We start from the raw sequence: 20,608 nt of genomic DNA, 5'->3' as shown, positions 1-20,608 counted from the left end.
AAAAGGATTCAAGATTAAAATAAGATAGATGTTTGAACCTCTACGTTCTACTGGCAATGACGTGCTTTTTATGCAGTAAATCCAGGTTGTATTTAATAATAAAATATAAAATTTTAAAGAGTTTTAAACAGACCCCTGTGGACATCCCACACACAGAAATCCATTTGGTAATAGCATTTAAAAGCGCAAAGATCCCAAAGGAGACAGGGAAATTTTACCTTGAATATTCTTGTGACTAGAGAAGAGTAACAGATGTGAAATGAGAAAGGAGAACAATGTCTGTACTGTAAGTCTATACAGCAAGATGATATATAGTGAGATTCCCATTCACTCACCCCATTCATGAGAGTCATCCCAATAATGAAAGGTCTCTATAGCCCATCTTTCAACAATTTATATATTTAGAATTTGATCCATGTGTCTTTTTTTTTTTCAGGTTCACAGTCCAACTTCGTATCTCTGCAGACCTGATGGAACCACTTCTGCCTTCTTTCCTCCTATTTTTACAAAGGTCTGACATCTGCAAGTCTCATTCATGGTGTTTGTTTTGATCCTTAAGTTTTATTCACACATAGATTTGTGTAGCAGACATTACAAAATGAAAATGAATAAATCAGGAAAATGCTTATTACAACTACTGGGGTTAAAAACTTGTCTTTGGACAACTGGAATCTTGTGAAGGGTCTGAGAAATGTATGCACAGTTATCCAATAGAGCTTATAAGGTGAGAAAGTTCAGATATGTAGGAAAGAGAGCATCTAATATAAAGGCCTGGAAAAAACTCAGTGAGCTGGAGTGTTATGTTTTGCATATGAGAAAAAAAAAAAACAGGTTTTATTCCCAGCACAGCATGGTGCTCTGAGCACTATTAAGAGGGACCTCAAGCCCAGAACTAAATCAAACAAAAATTCTGTGTAGAAAATTACTAGAAAAACCATTTAGTATTCATTTTGAGTTGACTATAATTTTAGTTAATTGACTTAACCAATGTTAATATTTTAGTTTTTAAATATTTAGTTAACTATATACAAATACCTCTATTTGATATATGTTTTACAAGTTAACATTTTGCCATGTTTTCTTCTGTTATTTCAAGAAAACACAAATATAGCCAGAGGTCTTGTTCCTACCTTTGGAGATAATGAGAAAAAATTTAAATGACTAATTTTCATTGTGTCCCAAATTGGCAATTTGAATTGCCCAAGATGATGGTGTTAGTCATCGAATAATGTTGGTTGACTGCAACACTCTTTTATAATTTACTGAAGAAGCTTCTCCAATTCTCATTCACCTCCTTTTGGAATGAAAATTATACAATTTGATTCAAAGGTATTTACAGAGACCCCAGTTAATGACAAGATAGAGCATGCCTAGAAACTGGGATTCACTTAAAGAAGTCTTGAGTCTCACATTAATTTGTCAGATAATGAAATTCAACTAAAATTCCAGTGAGCTTTGTGTTTGTGTTATTTATTTATTTATTTATTTATTTATTTATTTATTTATTTTTGATATAGAGTTTGACAATTTGATTCTGAAAGTTGTGTGAAGGAAAAGGTAGTGAACAACCAGGGGCCTACTGTGGTGGTAGGAAAAGCTAGCATATGGAATGCAGAAGTTCAGACAAGGGTCTGCCATGTTCAAGGCAAGCTCTATACCTGCTGTATTATCTCCCAAGCTCCTTGTCTTCCATTTGTAACTTATCCACAATTACTTCTTGGATACCAGCACTAACTGGGCCTTAGATGCTGCAATAATCCCTGTCAATCCACTCACTTAGCTCTTCTCTGAAGCCAGTCACAATGTAAAAAGTTCCATTGGAATCTAGGAAAGATCTTAATAAAGGAGGGCCAGAGTCATAGCACAGCATGTAGGGCACTTGCCTTACATTCAGCTGACCTGGATTCAATCCCTGGCATCTCATCATCATCCCTAAGCCCAACAGTAGTGATTCCTAAGTACAGAGCCAGGAGTAACCCCTGAGTATCACTGAGTGTGACCCAAATCCACCTCCCCACAAAAAGAGGAAGAAGGCAAAAAAAGTAGTTATTTATCTTAAACTCTTTTGGGGGGGGTGGCTTGGGGGCCACACCTGGCAGCTCTCTGGGGTTACCCCTGGCTCTACGCTCAGAAATCTCTCCTGGCAGGCTCAGGGGACCATATGGGATGCCAGGATTTGAACCACCGTCCTTCTGCAAACACCCTACTGCTGTGCTATCTCTCCGGCCCCTCATCTTAAACTTTTAGGGGAAAATAGACTTTCTACTATCCCCAAATTTCTTACCAAATGCCTTCATAGAATCTCTTCAGATCATTCAAGAATTTAAACCCAAAACTCACAGCTCCTAGTGAGCTGTGAACTTGTTTCCTCTTGCTTTGTGCAACTTTATTCACTCCATCAGAAATACTTTAAGAGTTATCTATACACTATTTCAGATCTAATTACCCAATAGTCCAAAAGAAGGTTTCATTACTAAGTGATCCTGGAGGTGGAAAGTAGAGAAAGGACACGTTAAGATTTGTCTTGTGGTATTTAATAAGAAGTGTAAAAACTTGACCTCTTTGCATTATTGAGGCCGTATACTGTAGGGTCATAAAAATATGTTGATTTTAGATGTGGAGCATTTGGACAAGGGAGGACCTGACTGTCAAGAAGAAATGCAAAGTGAGACAATAACAAAAAGAACTATATTAATAAACCTGACATAGGCAACAACTTGAACAGAGGGGCGAGATGCACATGAAAAGTGGATATGTATTTTTTTTTCTTCTCTCCTTGTCTGGTTTTCATAGCAATCTACATTCATTTAAAGTCAAACTGTACCAATAGGTTTTCCTAGTTTCACTAAGTTTTCCTTCAATGTAGACAAAGGTATTATTATAATCATAAAATCCCCGTAACTAGTAAAGAGTCAACACATTTGTAAACTGGCTGAACATTTTGAAGGAACCTTACTAATTTCATTTTCTAAAACTTATGAAAAGTTGTTCAATCATGCCTTTAACTGTTTATTCTCATCCAACTTAGAGGTAATTACTTTGTTATATATGTATGTGATTTTCACTTATTTTTTTCCTCCCAAGAGTAGAAGCTTTAGTCTCTGTTGTAAAGTTGTTTCAGAATATTTGGAGTCTCGTGGTGTGAGTGTTTTCCTTTGACTTTCAGGAACTGCAGAACATAGCAGCATCAGAGGGGCAAGTGGTGGTTCTGGAATGTCGGGTTCGAGGAGCTCCCCCTTTGCAAGTCCAGTGGTTCCGACAAGGCAGTGAAATCCAAGACTCTCCAGATTTCCGAATCCTACAGAAAAGTAAGGAGAGGTGCCAGTTTCTTCTCTCTGGCTTTACGATACTTAAGGAGGATTTAGTAATTGATTTGAATTAAACTGATTTCTATTTTTAGAGGGAGGGAATTATCAGTCTGTGACAGTACAGGGTCAGGAAGGTAAAACTGATTAGTTCTTTGTAGGTGCCTTTGAAACTCGGATGCGACTTATCTATTCTCTTTTCATGAGAAAAAATCACATACTTATTTAAACTCACAGTTGGATAAATACTCTTAAAAGCTTCACACGCCTCCTATAAACCTTTTTGTGAACTTCTGTGTTTTTTAAACCCTTTTGAGTGTAACTACAATATAAATTTCTGCATATCTAGAAATATAGTAGAAACCACTGTCACTTTACCTCTTTTGCATCAGGCAGTTGCTCGCGTTCCTGCAGACATACCCTAGACAAAGCAATAGGAAAAGCTAAGGAGGTTTATTATTTATGGAACCTAATTCTAATACTCTTATGATTTATTTTCTTTCCTCATGTGGCGAACAGAACCTAGATCTACAGCTGAACCTGGTAAGGAGCTTTTTCCTTTCTTCTCTGGGTTTTTTGTATCTTTGGAGTTTCAATGACTCTTTGTTTCTGTTGTAAAGCCATCTCCGAACAGTGTTTTTGCAGTTCTCTAGAAATGTGAAACCCCCTTAAAGACAATATCTCCTTTATCATGAGGTCTGGACACTGCATTTTACATCAGCTGCTTTATTAGGAAAACATGAAGTTCCATTCAGACAAGGAGGTTAGGCTCAGTGACACGAGGGTTTTTTTTTTTTATTTAAACATAATCTTTTATACTCAAAAGGCAAGTGAAGCTATGGATGAAAATACATTCTTATAACAATGTAGTCAAAAGGAACAAGCTGCTGACATTTTTTTCCAGCCCTCATCCAGAAGTCACTCTGCTCCCCACCTCAGAATGGGGTTTCACAGGACAAGAACCCAAGATGTAAGCAAATGGACAACTTCCAGGCATTGCTCTGTTATATGCCCTAAGCCATAAACCTTTACTAGTCTGCGATCTGGAAGAAAGTCTTCTTGCCCTGGGATCTCTCTTAATTACCAGGTCACTTGACCTTGGCAGAGTGTCCTGTTATCCAGAAGCCAGGAAGAAGCCAACTCTTCTCCAGCCTCAGACTTTTCAAATATTTATAACTCCTCGTGGGTTAAAACCATGTTTATAAAGGAAATAAAAAAAAATGTCGAAGTATGTCATTGTACCTCCTTGACATTACTTTTGTGTGTTCTTCCCATCATCTAAGCCAACAGAGTGATTTATTTCTAGCTAATGGGAAGATAAACAACTCTGTGCTTCATCCTCAGCACTGAACAGACCCTGCCACAGGTCCTATGACATTACCTTTTGGGGATTCTTGCTGACTCTTTGGACTAGTGCAGTGCAGCCAGCTGCTGGATCTCCCATCTAAGAAGGGAGGAGTAGTGAAACACAGGTAGGATTCCCATCAGAGACAAAGGAAGGTTCAAAGATGCTGAGGTCAGAGAAATAGTACAATAGGTAGCATGTTTGTCTTGCAAGTGGCTGATCTGGATTCAATCCCTGGCACTCCATTTGTCCCTGAAGCTCCCATTAGGTGGGGGTAAGCCCTGAGCACAGCTGAGTGACAGAGAAAGAAGAGAAAGAGGATGATGAGGAGGAAAAGAAAGAAAGAAAGAAAGAAAGAAAGAAAGAAAGAAAGAAAGAAAGAAAGAAAGAAAGAAAGAAAGAAGGAAGGAAGGAAGGAAGGAAGGAAGGAAGGAAGGAAGGAAGGAAGGAAGGAAGGAAGGAAGGAAGGAAGGAAGGAAGGAAGGAAGGAAGGAAGGAAGGAAGGAAGGAAGAAAGGAAGAAAGGAAGAAAGGAAGAAAGGAAGAAAGAAAGAAAGAAAGAAAGAAAGAAAGAAAGAAAGAAAGAAAGAAAGAAAGAAAGAAAGAAAGAAAGAAAGAAAGAAAGAAAGAAAGAAAGAAAGAAAGAAAGAAAGAGAGAAAGAGAGAAAGAGAGAAAGAGAGAAAGAGAGAAAGAGAGAAAGAGAGAAAGAGAGAAAGAGAGAAAGAGAGAAAGGGAGAAAGGGAGAAAGGGAGAAAGGGAGAAAGGGAGAAAGGAGAGAAAGAAAGGAGAGAAAGAAAGGAGAGAAAGAAAGAAAGAAAGAAAGAAAGAAAGAAAGAAAGAAAGAAAGAAAGAAAGAAAGAAAGAAAGAAAGAAAGAAAGAAAGAAAGAAAGAAAGAAAGAAAGAAAGAAAGAAAGAAAGAAAGAAAGAAAGAAGAAAGAAAGAAAAGAAAGAAAGAAAGAAAGAAAGAAAGAAAGAAAGAAAGAAAGAAAGAAAGAAAGAAAGAAAGAAAGAAAGAAAGAAAGAAAGAAAGAAAGAAAGAAAGAAAGAAAGAAAGAAAGAGAGAAAGAGAGAAAGAGAGAAAAAGAAAGAAGAAAGAGAGAGGAAGGAAGAAGGAAGGAAGAAGGAAGGAAGGAAGGAAGGAAGGAAGGAAGGAAGGAAGGAAGGAAGGAAGGAAGGAGAAAAAGAAAACTGCCATTTTTGTGGATCTGGAGCAATAGTAATGTAGGCACTAGGTAGGATGCTAGCACCGCATATGGTCTCTGAGTACCTCCAGGAATGAGCACTGAGTATAGAGCCAGGAATAGTCCAGAGCACATCCTAGTGTGACCCCCAAACCAAAACATAAGTAAATGGATGCTGAGTAGCAACCTTTGGGAAACAACTAGATATGATTTGTTGCTTCCTTGTCATGAATTACAACTAAATCATATCACCTCACCAAAATGTAGCTGTCAACTCGGGTACTACAGCCTTTTGATGTGACTTTCCAAACCATGAAAATACACACCTTGATATTGTGCCTTTGTTATGTCTTTGTGTAAAGTTGCATAATGCGGGTTCATAATCTTAGTGCATACATGCTTGGAATTTCTGAAACAGTCTATAGCATGAGCTTGTCTAGAAATCTTACAGATATTAAAGTATGTGTTCTACATCATTATCATAAGTATAAGATGCAATTATAGTAGAAAAATCAAGAAAAAGAAAGGAATGATGAAGCAGTAAATAGGATGCTTGCTTTACATATGGCCAAGGATGGTGGCCAAGGGATGGGCTCAGTCTCTGACACCACATATGGTCTCCTTAGCCAGGCAAAAGTGATTCTTGAGTAAAAAGACAAGATTAACTGTTGAGCACTTCAGAATATACCTCTCCACTAAAAGCAAACAAACAAATAAACAAAACACTTTTTATCTGAAGAAACATTTATATAAACATATCTGTGGAGCATCTAGGGTCTCTCTCTCTTTTTTCTTTTTGTTTGTGGGCCACACCTAGCAGTGGTCAGGGGTTACTCCTGGCTCTGCACTTAGAAATCACTCCTGGCAGGCTCAGGGGTCCATATGGGATGCTGGGAATCGAACCCAGGTTCATCCTGGGTCAGCCACATGCAAGGCAAATGCCCTACCACTGTGCTATCACTCTAGCCCCAACTGGTGTCTTTTGATTTTTATGTATAGATAAAATTAAAATCTTAGACAAACTTATAAAAGTTTACTTTTGGAAAGAATTTTAAAACTGCTTTTGGATGCTGCATTTAGAAAAAGGTCTTTCAGCCCCTTTTCACCATGTTCTTATCCATTGTCATCATCTGTCTAGGTGATGATGATTGATTGAATGCTTTCATGAATTTTGTTGGAAAACCACAAACTAACAATCACCTGAAAATGCAAAACATTGGCTCAAAACTCTGTAGTTTTATTTTTGTGTTTGCATGTGCTTGATAATGGGGAACACTCAATATATTCAATGCATGAAAAATAATACATTTGACTATTTGGGTAAGAAGGGTTGGCAGGACCCTCTCTCATTTATGTGCCTCCTCTGATTCCTCACATCATATACATCCTGTTACATCCTGGCATCTACAATATATATTTATTCAGTAATTAGTCAATTAAATTGGTTACAACAGCTTTATGGAATAATATCACCTCAAAGTCTGAGATAAATTGGCACCTTTGGGGTTCGCATAGCAAAATCCTAAAGAGTAGAGAAAGATATGGATGATGTCCTATGAAATCACATCTTTTGGTAATGTAGAAAAAGTTATTCTCTCCATGTTCACAGAATTTTCCATTTTTATTTTTCTTTTAGTTAGATCTGAAAGCATTTAAGAAAAAGGGCCCCTCTGTTCCAACCACGATAATTGCATTGGCTGAAAACAAATCTTTCTTGGCAGAGAAATATTTCAAGCAAATCTGTCAATACCTGAAGAAAAAAACCCATATATTGTCAGGAGCTATTAAAAACAAAACTCAACTAGTTTTCCCTGACTGCATATAAATTCTCCATGATTATATTTACCATGACACTACTTGAATTGCTCCTTTCTCTTTTAGAGTGGAGCATTTAAACGTGATGCCTCAGGAAATCCACCATTGGCATGTAGCGTTAAATAAAATCTACTATCATATTTTTAAACAAAAAATTTTTTGAACATCTGAATAACTATTCACATGACTGCTTATGTGAGTTGGTATGAATTAGAACTTTAGAACAAACAAGTGTTAAAGGCATATTTGTATTAAACAAAGTTTGGCATGCCTGACAAAATTGTTTACCATTCTTTTTATACTGGTAGCCAAACATTCCTCTTTCATTGACCTTGAAGTTGCCCATTGATATTGTCAGGGAAAGAAAGAAAAAGTCCATTGCATTGTTTACTTTCCTTACAAGAGCTCATTGATGATTATATATAACAGACTATTCAGCTTTTCAACTCAATAGAATGTGCCGAGGAAGAAGCATCCTTACTAACTATTCTAAGCCCTACTATTGACTAGGAAGGAGAAAAACAGACATGACTATAATACACCTAAGACAAGCGATCACTTTTATAGGCCTATGTCAGTGATGTTTTCCAAATGCCCAAATATAGACTTGACAATGGAGGAAAGTATTTAAGCATTTGTGTTTTATTACCACCCTTCTCAAGTTCCTCTGACACATTCATTCTTAATCTCAGTTTCTCTCTCCATCTCTCTGTTTCTGTTTCTCCCTCTCTTCCTCATTCTTCCCTCTCCTTTCCTATTCTTTCTCCCTCGTTCTTTTTCTCTTTATTCTCTTATCTTCCTATACTTCCTTTTCTTATTCATGTACAAGATGTTTCAAAGCTAGTACCTAGATAGACCCCATTAGGAATTAGATGTTTAGATAAAGAAGGAAATAGATTCCCTCCTAAAACATTTGTGCAATGGAAACAGGTTTTTCTTGTCACTACCATGTGTATCTGTCTAATGTGTTTTACACTCCCTTTGCTGTCTAGACAGAAGTCAGCTTGCACCACAAATCTTTTCAGACTGGTTTGTAAATTAATAGCTAGTTAGTGTACTTAAGACCAACATCCGTTTGTCATGTTACCTGCTCTGGCCTTCTTCTTGAACATTCTGATTTTACTCAGAATCTTTGGAAGTCTGGCCTGGGGGTGGGTGGGTGGGATAGGGCCTCAGGGCACAGAAGACTCATTTGACAGCTGTTAATGCTCAGGCTGTCTGGAAACAGCCACAAACTGTATTGAGTTACTTCTATAGTATGATCTAATGCACACACTACTAAAAGTTCAAAATATTATCATACTGGTTAGAAAGTGATGTATATGAAAGTGTGTTGCCTTCTAGTTTCAATGCGAATTTTTACTATTTCGTGCCACCCATGATTCTAGACCTTGCAGAGTCCAGGTGTTGAGACGTGGGTTCAAATAAGAGGTAAATTACACTTTGCTACATTTCTCTAGGTCTAGGATACAGAGTTAAAGGAGTGAAATGGTGAGGATTTATGTTGAGATTCCCATTAATTGTACATAATTAAAAACATAATGCTTAACACAGTGAATACCACAAATAGAAGCAGTATAAAACCTGAGGTTCTCAAATTGTGTGACAGGCACGCCAGGCTGACTCATGAAGTGTTTGTGGCCGATGCCATTCTAGTCGACACCAGATAGATTCTGTACAATTACTTGTTTCACTTAGTTCAGAGTCTCGTCATTAGATCATTCGACATTCTTTTCTATGACATCATGTATTTATGAAACTGAGTTTCTGATGTATATGTGTTATTCAAAGCAAGTGCCACTTGAAAATCAACGTGACGCTTGAAAAGATGCTGGTGGTATTGAATCTGATCCCAAGAAGAATCATACATATGCACATGTCTATTAGGAATTGTGGCTATTTAAGAATAAAATAGTAATATTTTTCTTTTATCACGTGTGTATATTTTTTTAGGCAATAGCTAATTTGTTCAGCCCTAACTACAAGACTCCATGGAAAGAACTGCATAATAAATGAAGTGGTTAGGTCTATTTCTTTACCTTTAGAAGATGTCTTTGGACTTAGTAGCACCATAAAAACCATAAAAACATTAATAAAGCACTTATTCCATACCCACAGGAGAAAAAAAAAGGAAAGATCTAAGACACATTTGAGGATGTACCAAAAAGCAAACTGAGTTACTTGTTGAATTTTGAGCAATGAGTACTCCTAGTACTCAATCCTTTTCTCTACTCACCTTCTGGAATACTGGACTATGAATCTTTTCTTTCTGACAAGGATGGACCATTCTCTAGGAATCAGAGCATTCCAAAAATGGAATAAGGGGAGGAATACATATACAATGACAGTGTGAATTCCTTGACAAAGAGGCCATCCAGATTTTGCTGATGGGAAGGTCAAAGTTGACAAGTGCCCCTCACTCATGCTTAGTTTCTGATCATCACAGAATACTTTCCAAAAAAAAAAAATGAGACATTTGGACACCTCCAAGGCCTTATTATTATTTTTTGTAAGTTTCTGCAACTTTTAGAAAATAAATTTGCAAAGGAAGAAAGTATAAATCCACAACTCTTTTGAGAGAGAAGTAAACCACCATTGCATCTCAGAAAATAAAACTATAAGGCTAGAATGGTGTGGGATGGGGTGGATGTGTAGAAAAATAAATGAAAAAGTCACAAAAAGTACAGAAAACCCCAGAGAAGAGAGTCTGACAGAAAATGTAGACACTGCAAGATCTCAAAGGTTTTCATTTCCAAAACTCTATGAGATGGGCCAACCCCACCCCACCTCATTGCCAGCAAGAACATTGACAAAAGAATGTTAGATGCAGAATAGTGGGGAGCAGAAGATCAAAGGCTGCAAGAGTCAGAGGGAAATCTCTAGGAGCAGAGAATCCGCTGTGCTTCAAGAATGAAGGACAAGTCTGGATCTGAACAACGTGAATTGAGCGACAGATGTTTTGAGGCTATCCTCATCCAAGGCTCTCTCCAAGCCCAGTTCCTACCCTGTTGACAGAATGACTGGATAGTGAGTCTGACCCCAGTTCTTATCTCCCTGAGCCTGGACTGCTCATTACTTGGGCTCTGCTTCCTGGCTCACTGAAAAGTCTTATTTCATGGACCACAGAAATGATTTCATTGGATCTGATGCTGGGCTCTGGAAGTTGGGCCTGTTGAAATATCAAAATAAAGTATGAAGCTATCCACAGCACCCAGTATTTCTGATGGCTGCCCACTTCCTGCCCACACTTAACCCTGCCAGATTTTTCTACCAGCGCCAGTGCTGTCTCTTTCAGCACTTACTCAGGATTTTGCAAAGTGATAACCCACGCACCCCCACCCCGGTGGAGTCTTAATAAACTCACAAGGAAGTTCAAGCCAGTTTGTGCCCTCAAGAGACTTCCTTGGAGCTTATTATTTTTCTAACAAGGCCTTTTCTTTACATAACAAGATTTGTGCTTGTTAGTCTCTTAAAACTACAAAACATATTTTGGGGGAGGAAGGATACATAACTCTATGGTAAACATAAGAAAAAAAAAACAAAGGAAATGAGATCTCAAAGACAATTCCACTGGGAGAGAGGCATGTTTTTGAAGTATTGATAGTATTTTATATTTTAGAGTTGGTGGATACACTGTGGTTCATTTTATGTTATTTCTTGAACTGTGTGTTTTGAATATACTTTCCTGTAATAATACATTTCACAGTTTTAACAATCCTCTCCAAATATTTAGACAGACATTACTTTCACCCACACTGAATCTATTGATTATAGCTCAGAGTTCTTTTATTATAAGTTGTGTTAGCCAAACCATGAGGTTTGGAGGGTTAAAATTGAATTTTGTTATCCTTAGACTGAGCTCCCCCCCTCAAAATAAAGCTTTAAAAGAAGGCATTTATAAAAATAGCTTCTTTTTACTCAAGGGACCTAGTTATATTACCCTTGCTAACCCATCAGTCTATGAGTTTCAGCAAACAAAATGATTTTCTTTTTATTAGCCAGGGTTAAGTATGCTTAGAACCTGAATTAGATCGAGAATTGACTTTGGGGAGTTATTAGTAATTTCTAAGTAGCTGTAAAAACCAGAATTTATCACCAGCAAAATTAACTTGTGAATCAATAATTTATTATATGCCCTCAAATCAAAATGTTTCACTTAAGGACGATGTATTAAAATGGATTATAATTGCTTATTAGTAACCTAAACTTTTCCATTTGTACTGGAAACAATTTTTTTTAAAGATAAGTTAGCCTCTTTCCTCATTCAACATAAGCAGTCATTTCCTGGTTTCTATTCCTCAGCAAAATGCATATTAAAGATGTCTCAAAGATTTTGTTCAAGATGTTACCAGATGAAAATTCAATATTACCGCCTGCTCATCTCATTTCCTCATGATTTCTTTTTATTTTTGTAATGTCTGAACCATGTACACTATGCTGATGTTTCTGCTCAACAAAATGTGAGCCCAGAACCACTTTTGAATGAAGATATAAAAAGAAACATAGTTAAACAATCTAGAAACATTGAATTAAATGTTATCTAGAAAAATATAGTACTGTATAAAATATCAATGTATAAAGATGGATGTCTGGGAACTTAATATTTCCTGTGTAAGATTGTAATCTTTTATATATGTTAATTTCTTGAATCAACAACTCTATATGTATCTTCTTTTTAATTTACCAATAGAAAAATTTCATGAAAATACATACAAGTAAATTTTGTTCAGTGAAATTTGAAGCAAACAAATGAAATGGCCAAGGAATTCATTGCTATTTAGGATCCCTATGGAAAACTATCTAGTTGCTAAGCCATTTATTTTTTCTACCTGAATGTAAATTTTATTCATATATTTATTCAAAAGTGGTCATTGAAAGACTGCTTTGTAGGAGAGCATGAGAGTTCAGTCACGAACTGGGCATATATTCTTTTGTTGTTGTTATTGTTGTTGTTATTATTACTACAAAGAATGCATCCAAGTGAGGGAACTCACAAATCAATGACATGATAAATAGCTATAGTGGTAATAGGTGTTTGCCATCAAATTACATATAAGTGGTGAATCTGATCAAATCTAATCAAAAAAGAATTCTCTGAGGAAGTAGTTGTAGGTGGAAATGTAAGTCTGAGTTGAGATTACCTAATAATAATTTTAGACCAGCACTAAGGAATATTGCTTCTCCTGGAGATGCCCAAGAGCCAGTGTTGCAGCCTGTGTTTCCAATACTTGGAGTTAGAGAAATTGAGAACATACAAGCAGGAAAGTGATCATTGATATTTTTTGACCATGTTATGGATTTTTAATGAAATAATTTTTATTTTGACCAAAGTAAATTACAAATCTTTCACAGTAACATTTTAGGCACATAGTGGCATTGAATCAGGGGAATTCCCACCACCAGTGTTGTCTTCCCGCAACCCCTGTTCTCAGCATGAATCCCATATCTCCCTCCTTTGACCCCCGGGTGCTAGTATAAATTGTCCCCTCTGTGTCTAGCTTGTTGTAGATTGGGTTTTGATTCTACTGTCATTGGCTTTGGATTTGTTGTTTAAGTATGATCATTTTTCATTTTTACTCAATATTCGTACACCTGTTTGGTCCATTATTTCCCCCTCAATTTGTAAGGCAGAACAAGATGGCTCAAATTATGTGGTTCTGTTTGGAGGGGGGGAAAAGAAAGAGTAAAAAAGGAGGGTAAAAATCAAACAAGAAAGAAACGGAGGAGTCCTTCTAGAGGCTATAATTATCAATTTAAGAAAAAAGGGGGGGGGCCGGCGAGGTGGCACTAGAGGTAAGGTGTCTGCCTTGCAAGCAATAGCCAAGGAAGGACCGCAGTTCAATCCCCTGGCGTCCCATATGGTCCCCCCAAGCCAGGGGCAATTTCTGAGCTCTTAGCCAGGAGTAACCCCTGAGCATCAAATGGGTGTGGCCCAAAAAACAACAAAAAAAAAAAAAAAAAAGAAAAGAAAAAGAAAAACAAAAGGAAAAAGGAAAAAAAAACTACAAAAAAAAATCAACCGAAAGAACCCGAAAAGCAACACAGCTATGGATTTTTAAATGTCCTCATAAAAAGATTGGGGGAGGGCTACATGATGATAAAACTTTCTTACCAATAGGGTTCTTCAGTTTGGAAACTGCAATAATATATATAAATACAAGTTTCTGTTAGATAGTAGACCTCAAAAAAAACCCTAAGTTACAGATGATACAAGAAGGTACACTTAGCATCACTGTCAGGACCATCCTTTCTTCTGTCTTACATCTTTTCTGCTAGACTGTATCTAGACTTCTTTTGCTGTATCCTGTTTTTAAAGGTTAATATCAAGATCTAGAATTATGTCTGTATTTGCCATGAAATTATTCTCAAGCATTCAATAGGAAATGGGCATTTCTCAAAGTGTCTTCAGAAACTCTCACCTTTCCAAGTCTAACTAACCCAAGATCAAGAGCATCAGCTGATAAGATGGTGCAGGGACCAAGGTCATGCCTCTGGACACAAGAATTTCTGTGCTGCTCAAAACCAGGAGAGCAGTATATTTGAGATGGAAACAAGATGCCCTGCATGCTCAAGTTTGTCTCTCTCAGGAGTCAGAGGCTTTTCCCACACCTCACATGCCTGGGCCCTTTGCTCTATTGAAATCAGCATTTCCACAGGGTATATCTGACTTGCTCATTTCCTTTTCCAGGCTGTCTTGTATAGGAGGATACAGAGTTCTGCTCCTTGTGTCCATGAATCTCTAGTGAACTGTGTGGATAGGGAGAGCAACAAAAAGGTCAAGTTGAATTAGCAATTGTTTCCCAATTTAATTTTTTTTAATTTTGTATTGTGTTCATTGAATCCTGAACTAGAAAAAACTGTCAAATAGCTAGAAAAACTTCATTTTCTAAAAGGAAAAAGCATGTGTGGGGGAGGCAAGAAGCCTACGTTCAGCACTTGTTAGCCATGTTCTTGAAACAATTACTTTGGAACTCACCTAGAGAAAAAAGGAATATTGAATTAACTCATTTAAACTTCCTTGAAGAACCAATATTCTAAATTTTATTTACTCATTTCTGCATAAGTATACTTTTACTCATTCAGTAAACATTTGCAATCGATTAGAAATTCCCAGAGCCTTTCCAGATACTTCTCACTTTCCAAGTGCATAATCTTTCTATGATGGAGCAGACCTCCCAAATGGTACTCATGGGGGTTCCGGGGGTGTGGGTCAAAGTAGCTGCCAGAAAATCTCTGACAACTGAACTACACATTCAAAAGCATGGACCTAAGGATCAGTTTCTTGAAACTTACGGTGTGGGGATTACCCAGGTCACCCTGATAATGCTGGGGCACTCCAGGACACACCCCAGAGCACTCAAGGGATTATAAACCTGGGATCAAACTAGGGTCAGCCTCCCACATGCAAGGCATGTACCTTAACCCCTGTACTATCTCTTCAGCCCCAAAGATTAATATTATGTGATGCTACAATTTAAATTATTTCCATACTTTATATATCTTTTCAGCTATAAAAGCCAAGAACTGGGCATAGTAGCAAAAAAACAGTCATACAGGATTAAATCAAACTTTCTGCTATTTCATTATTTTCCTTATTCTCTAAGTCATTACCAAGCTCCTATGATTAGACTTTATTGAAATTAGGAAGCCAGGAACTGTGCTGTGTCCTACACTGAAGTGTGTTTGAACTATTGAATATGAGCCATAAAAGTAGGTAACAACCATCATTATTGTAAAAAAAAAAATACAAAATAGAAGACTGCACTTTATCATGATCAGTGTGAAACTCATATTACAATTATGTATGTATGTATGTATGTATGTATGAATATGCCTATCCATGTCTCTGGGGTAAACATAACTTGCCTTTTCTTTTCTGTATCCCAGTCAAAAACAATTGAAGTCCATTTTGTAGAGGAAGTCTCTCACTTTTTACTGAAAATTAAAATAATATTAAAAAAAATGTAAGAGCCCTAGTCCAGCCCAGATCTATTGTGCCAAAATCCTTATGGGAAAGTGGAATACTATGTAATCATATTTAGTAATTACTCCAGGTAATTCTTCATGTCCACTAGGTTTAAGAATCATCATCATAAAAAATTAAAGATTCAAAAATATATATTCAGCCATGTTCATGAAAAATATCTCTAAACAGTCCAACTTTACTAAACAGTTAAACAATGTATAAAAATTTGATTATAGGAACAGAGAGATAGACATTTTCTTTGCACACAGTCAACCTTGGTTTTATCTTCAGCATCCCATATGGTACTCTGAGCCTGCCAGGAATAATTTCTGAGTGCAGACCCAGGAGTAATGACTGTGGCCCAACCTCTTCCCCAATTTTGACTATTAAGGACCAAATGTAGGATAAGGAAAAAAAAAAAGAGAGAATAATACATTCTTTCCTATACTATAGTTATCACTTTTATTCATTTACATTTTTCATCTTATAAACTATAAATCACTGATTAAAAGTATGAAAAATAATTTAAATAGACATTATTCTTTATAGTTACATCATGCATTTGTGGAATTTTACTAATTCTTACAATTGTATATTTTTTACTGATGGAGACTGAAGAAAGTCGCGGCGACCCTGTCTGTAAAAGATACTATAAATACAAAGAAATTCATATAAGAAGCTGTTCATATAGTTTTCATCTAAAATAGAAAGATAAACACAGCAAGGTAAATGCAGTAAGAAAAATATCCAAAAATATCCATGATTGAAGCAAAAAGGAAAAAATGTACATTAAATAAACAGGACAACTTGTTAATGAAAGAAAAGAAAAGTCTGTTTACCACCACCCCCCACCCCACCCCACCCCACCCCCACCCCCGTTCCCTTCCTTCTTTTTTTTTTTTTTTTGTTTTGATTTTGGTTTTGGTTTTTGGGTCACACCCGGCAGTGCTCAGGGGTTACTCCTGGCTCTATGCTCAGAAATCGCTCCCGGGACCCTATGGGATGCCGAGATTCGAACCACCGTCCTTCTGCATGCAAAGCAAACACCTTACCACTGTGCCACCTTACCGCTCCGGCTTCTCCCTTCCTTCTTTTTGTGTTGATGGGGCATCACACATATGCTCTGGTGCCAATAGCTAAACATCAGCTCATATGATTGCACTCTCACCACGCTGCATGAGGGGGCACCTAGAAGTGCTCAAGGGACTATTCAGTGCAGAGGATCGATTGAGGAATCTCCTGCATGCAGGGCACACACTGCTGTCCTTTGAATTAATACCTGATCCAATTTGTCTTCCTTAATTAAAGCTTATAATTGTTATTATCCTCAGGTATTTAGTAAAATGTATATATTTTGATGTATTCTACATTTTTAGCTTTAAAATCTCAACTGGTCTGTTAATAAGTTCTTCACTAGCATTATCAGCATTGGAGATAGGACAAGTATGATGCTCAAGAAAAGAGTGGAAAATGCAATAAAGGTCAAAATATATATAGATATATACAAGCCATATTACTTCCTAATGTAAAAATGTACATATTGGATTCAGTACTACTGCATTAATTATACTGATCAAATATTTGGATAGATTTTTAGATCAATAGATATTTTCTTTTTCTTTTTTTTCCATCTTTATTTAAACACCGTGATTACAAACATGATTGTAGTTGTATGATTTCAGTCATGTAAAGAACACCCCCCTTCACCAGTGCAACATTCCCACCACTAATGTCCCAAATCTCCCTCCTCCCCACCCCACCCAGGTCTGTACTCCAGACAGACTTACTATTTCCCTCATTCATTCACACTGTTAGGATAGTTCTCAATATAGTTATTTTTTTTTAACAGCACTCATCACTCTTTATGGTGAGCTTCATGTCGTGAGCTACATCTTCCAGTCCTCATCTCTTTTGTCTCTGAGAATTATTGCAAAAATGTCTTTCAATTATCTTTAAACCCATAGATGAGTGAGACTATTCTGCATCTATCTCTCTCCCTCTGATTTATTTTACTCAACATAATAGATTCCATGTACATTCATGTATAGGGAAATTTCATGACTTCATCTCTCCTGACGGCTGCATAATATTCCATTGTGTATATGTACCACAGTTTCTTTAGGCATTCATCTGTTGAAGGGCATCTTGATTGTTTCCAGGGTCTGGCTATCAGTAGATATTTTCATTTTTTATAGAATCAAATGTCATAAATCATTTGAGTTTACCTTTAAGAAATGAGATTATTACAAGATTTTGGATTTTAAGGGAATTGGATTAGAAAAGATATTTGGGGGGAAGCAGAGTGATAGCACAGTGGGTAGGGTATCTGCCTTGCATGTGACCAGCCTAGTTCAATGCCTGGCATCCCATATGGTCACCCAAGCTTACCAGGAGCAATTTCTTAGTGAAGAGCCAGCAGCAACCCCTGAGCATTGCCAGGTATTGCCGCCAAAACAAAAGTAATACATAAGTAAGTCGAGGCCAGTGTGATAGCACAGTGGTAAGGTGTTTACCTTGCATGCAACCAGCCCCAAACGGACCCGGGTTAAATCCCTGGCATCCCATATGGTCCTCGAGCCTGCCAGGAGCAATTTCTGGGCACAGAGCCAGGAGTAACCCGAGTGTCGCTGGGTGTGGCCCCAAAACAAAAACAAACAAAAATAAATAAATAATAAGTAAATAAATAAAATTTAAATGAACTTTTTCATTTTCATTTTATACTTTATTAATTTTCTTTAATTTATAATAAAAATAACATTTGAAGACCGCATTAGTAAGGTCTTTATAATCAAGTAGCACTTTTATTTTTAGTCATTTTCTTTCAATGCTTATGACATAAGCTATGTTTTGAAACAAATTTGCCAGTTTTCATTATTAATGTTTGAAATGAGTAAAGATGCATGTCAGAAAAGTTTGCTTGTAGATGGCTATCTTCACAGACTATTGGAAGAAAAGCACTGATCGCATCTGATTCTATTCTATTGCTGTATGAAATACTCTAGTGAAGCCAGTTATTGGCATCAAACTTATTGATGCAAAAAACTACTCTTTAATTCATAATTATGTATCCCAGCCATATAAGTTGGTCTAAACTAGGGACTCTTGTGATTGTACCAGGCATACCCATCCTCACCTGGATTTTCTAGTTGTGTCTATGATCAGTTTCTAATTGTCTGCAAACAGGTCAGTCTTGGTTGGTTATGTTGATATTGCTTGGCTCTACTCTGTGTGGTCTCTTGATCAGTAGCCTAGTACATTTTTATTTGCTTAGGGGATCATCCGAGTTCTAAGAAATTGAGCAAAAATGAACAAGGCCTCTTGAGGCTTTGTCTATGATTTGGCCATTAGCTTCACACATATTTTAGGTTAAGATAGCTTGAAGGCTAGGCAGATTCAAGAGTTGAATCTACTTGATTCAACTACTACTACAACTTAGTGCTATATGATGGAAGGAGTTGCAGGGTCACATTACAAAAAGGCCTGTTACAGAGAGAGGAATAATTGCAGTCTTTATGCAAACAGATCTAATACTGTCTTGTACTGTTGACATAATATGTGAATAAACACTGAAGTCTCTTTCAAAGAACTAGAAACATAACTTAGTTCTTAACATTTACAACATAATCCTCTTTATTTTATAGGTATACTATAAACAGTCACAAGTAGTTAGTACATTCTAGGTCTAGCTCTTTTGAATGCTAGCAGATCGCATTGATGATTATTTTAAGTGATTGTATATGGAGTCTGAATTTATTTATTTGATTTATTTTTATTTTTGTCATTGCCTTTTGGTTTTGGGCCACACCCAGCAATGCTTAGGGGTACTTCTTCCTCTGCACTCAGGAATCACTCCTGACTCTGCTGGTGGAGGGGGACACCATGAGTTGCCTGGGATCAAACCCTGGCTGACTGCATGTAAACCAAGCTTCTTACTCATAGTACTATTGCTCTGGTCTCTATTTGAATTTTTATTTTATTGCTCAATTACCATCTGTTTTTGAGTAAATAATTTTAAATCATCATTTTTTCAGCTTATTATCTATAAAATGGGCTGATAATGCTAAAAGTAACTGACTTGATATAATGTAAATGTAATTGACCTGATGATTAAATCTAAGGGTAAAGTACTGATAATAGTACCTAGTCACACAGGTGCTGCCTATCTGTTAGCTATAGTCATCTGCATAATTTTCACTCTCATCACAGCTCTGAGATTGGTAAATTTATAAGTTGTGACTCATACACACCCGCAAAGATAGTTTATGTTGTATATTGTACAGCTAGAAACAATAATGTTCTGTCAGGTGGGCTGGCATCAGGCAACACTCAGAAGAATCTCTTTTAAGCTTTGGCCACAATTCAGAATTTAGACTTGTAAACACCATCCCAGAGAGTTTCAAAGCAATTGTGCTCAGGTCAAACATTTTAAAGATTGGGCTTCTTTGTTATCATTTCAGGGAGGCTTGATTTCAAACACATTCACTGCTTTTCAGTTAAACAGAAGAGGCAACTCTTAGTTGAAGGAACATCTACATACAATCAAGAATACTGGGCAGAGGGAGAATGAAACTGACTTCTACTTGTCATCTCCCATTTGCCAAAGGCAGAGGTTCACTGTAAACATCTTGGGTCATCTTCACACAGAGCCCTCTTAGGAATTTCTTTTTATTTTTAAATATCTGTATTTAACCACCTTATAGACATGATTGTAGTTGGGTTTCAGTCATATAAAGAACACCCCCCTTCACCAGTGTAACATACCCATAACCAATGTCCCCCAACCCCCCTCTCCCACACTACCTGTATTCGAGACAAGCTTTCTACTTCCCTCACTCATTGACATTGTTATGCTAGTTGTCAGTGTAGTTATTTCTCTAACTGCACTCACCACTCTTTGTGGTGAGTTTCATATGGTGAGCTGATCCTTCCAGCCCTCATCTCTAATCTCTCTGGGCATTATAACAATAATGTTTTTTATTTTTCTTAAAACCCATA

General features: G+C 36.9%; 1 protein-coding gene across 1 annotated transcript in view; it reads left to right on the top strand.

The window, feature by feature from the left end:
* Nucleotides 1-20,608, top strand: part of PALLD (palladin, cytoskeletal associated protein) — a 463,024-nt gene that overhangs the window by 218,586 nt on the left and 223,830 nt on the right. The window contains exons 5-7 of the mRNA XM_049771290.1: nucleotides 437-511; nucleotides 3,167-3,308; nucleotides 3,825-3,848. Coding sequence (XP_049627247.1) covers nucleotides 437-511; nucleotides 3,167-3,308; nucleotides 3,825-3,848 — 241 coding nt within the window. The remainder of the gene's footprint in view (nucleotides 1-436; nucleotides 512-3,166; nucleotides 3,309-3,824; nucleotides 3,849-20,608) is intronic.

This window comes from Suncus etruscus, chromosome 4, assembly GCF_024139225.1.
Source record: "Suncus etruscus isolate mSunEtr1 chromosome 4, mSunEtr1.pri.cur, whole genome shotgun sequence".
Taxonomy (NCBI): domain Eukaryota; kingdom Metazoa; phylum Chordata; class Mammalia; order Eulipotyphla; family Soricidae; genus Suncus; species Suncus etruscus.
Note: the sequence above shows the minus strand (reverse complement) of the source record. Positions and strands in the feature narration are given on the sequence as shown.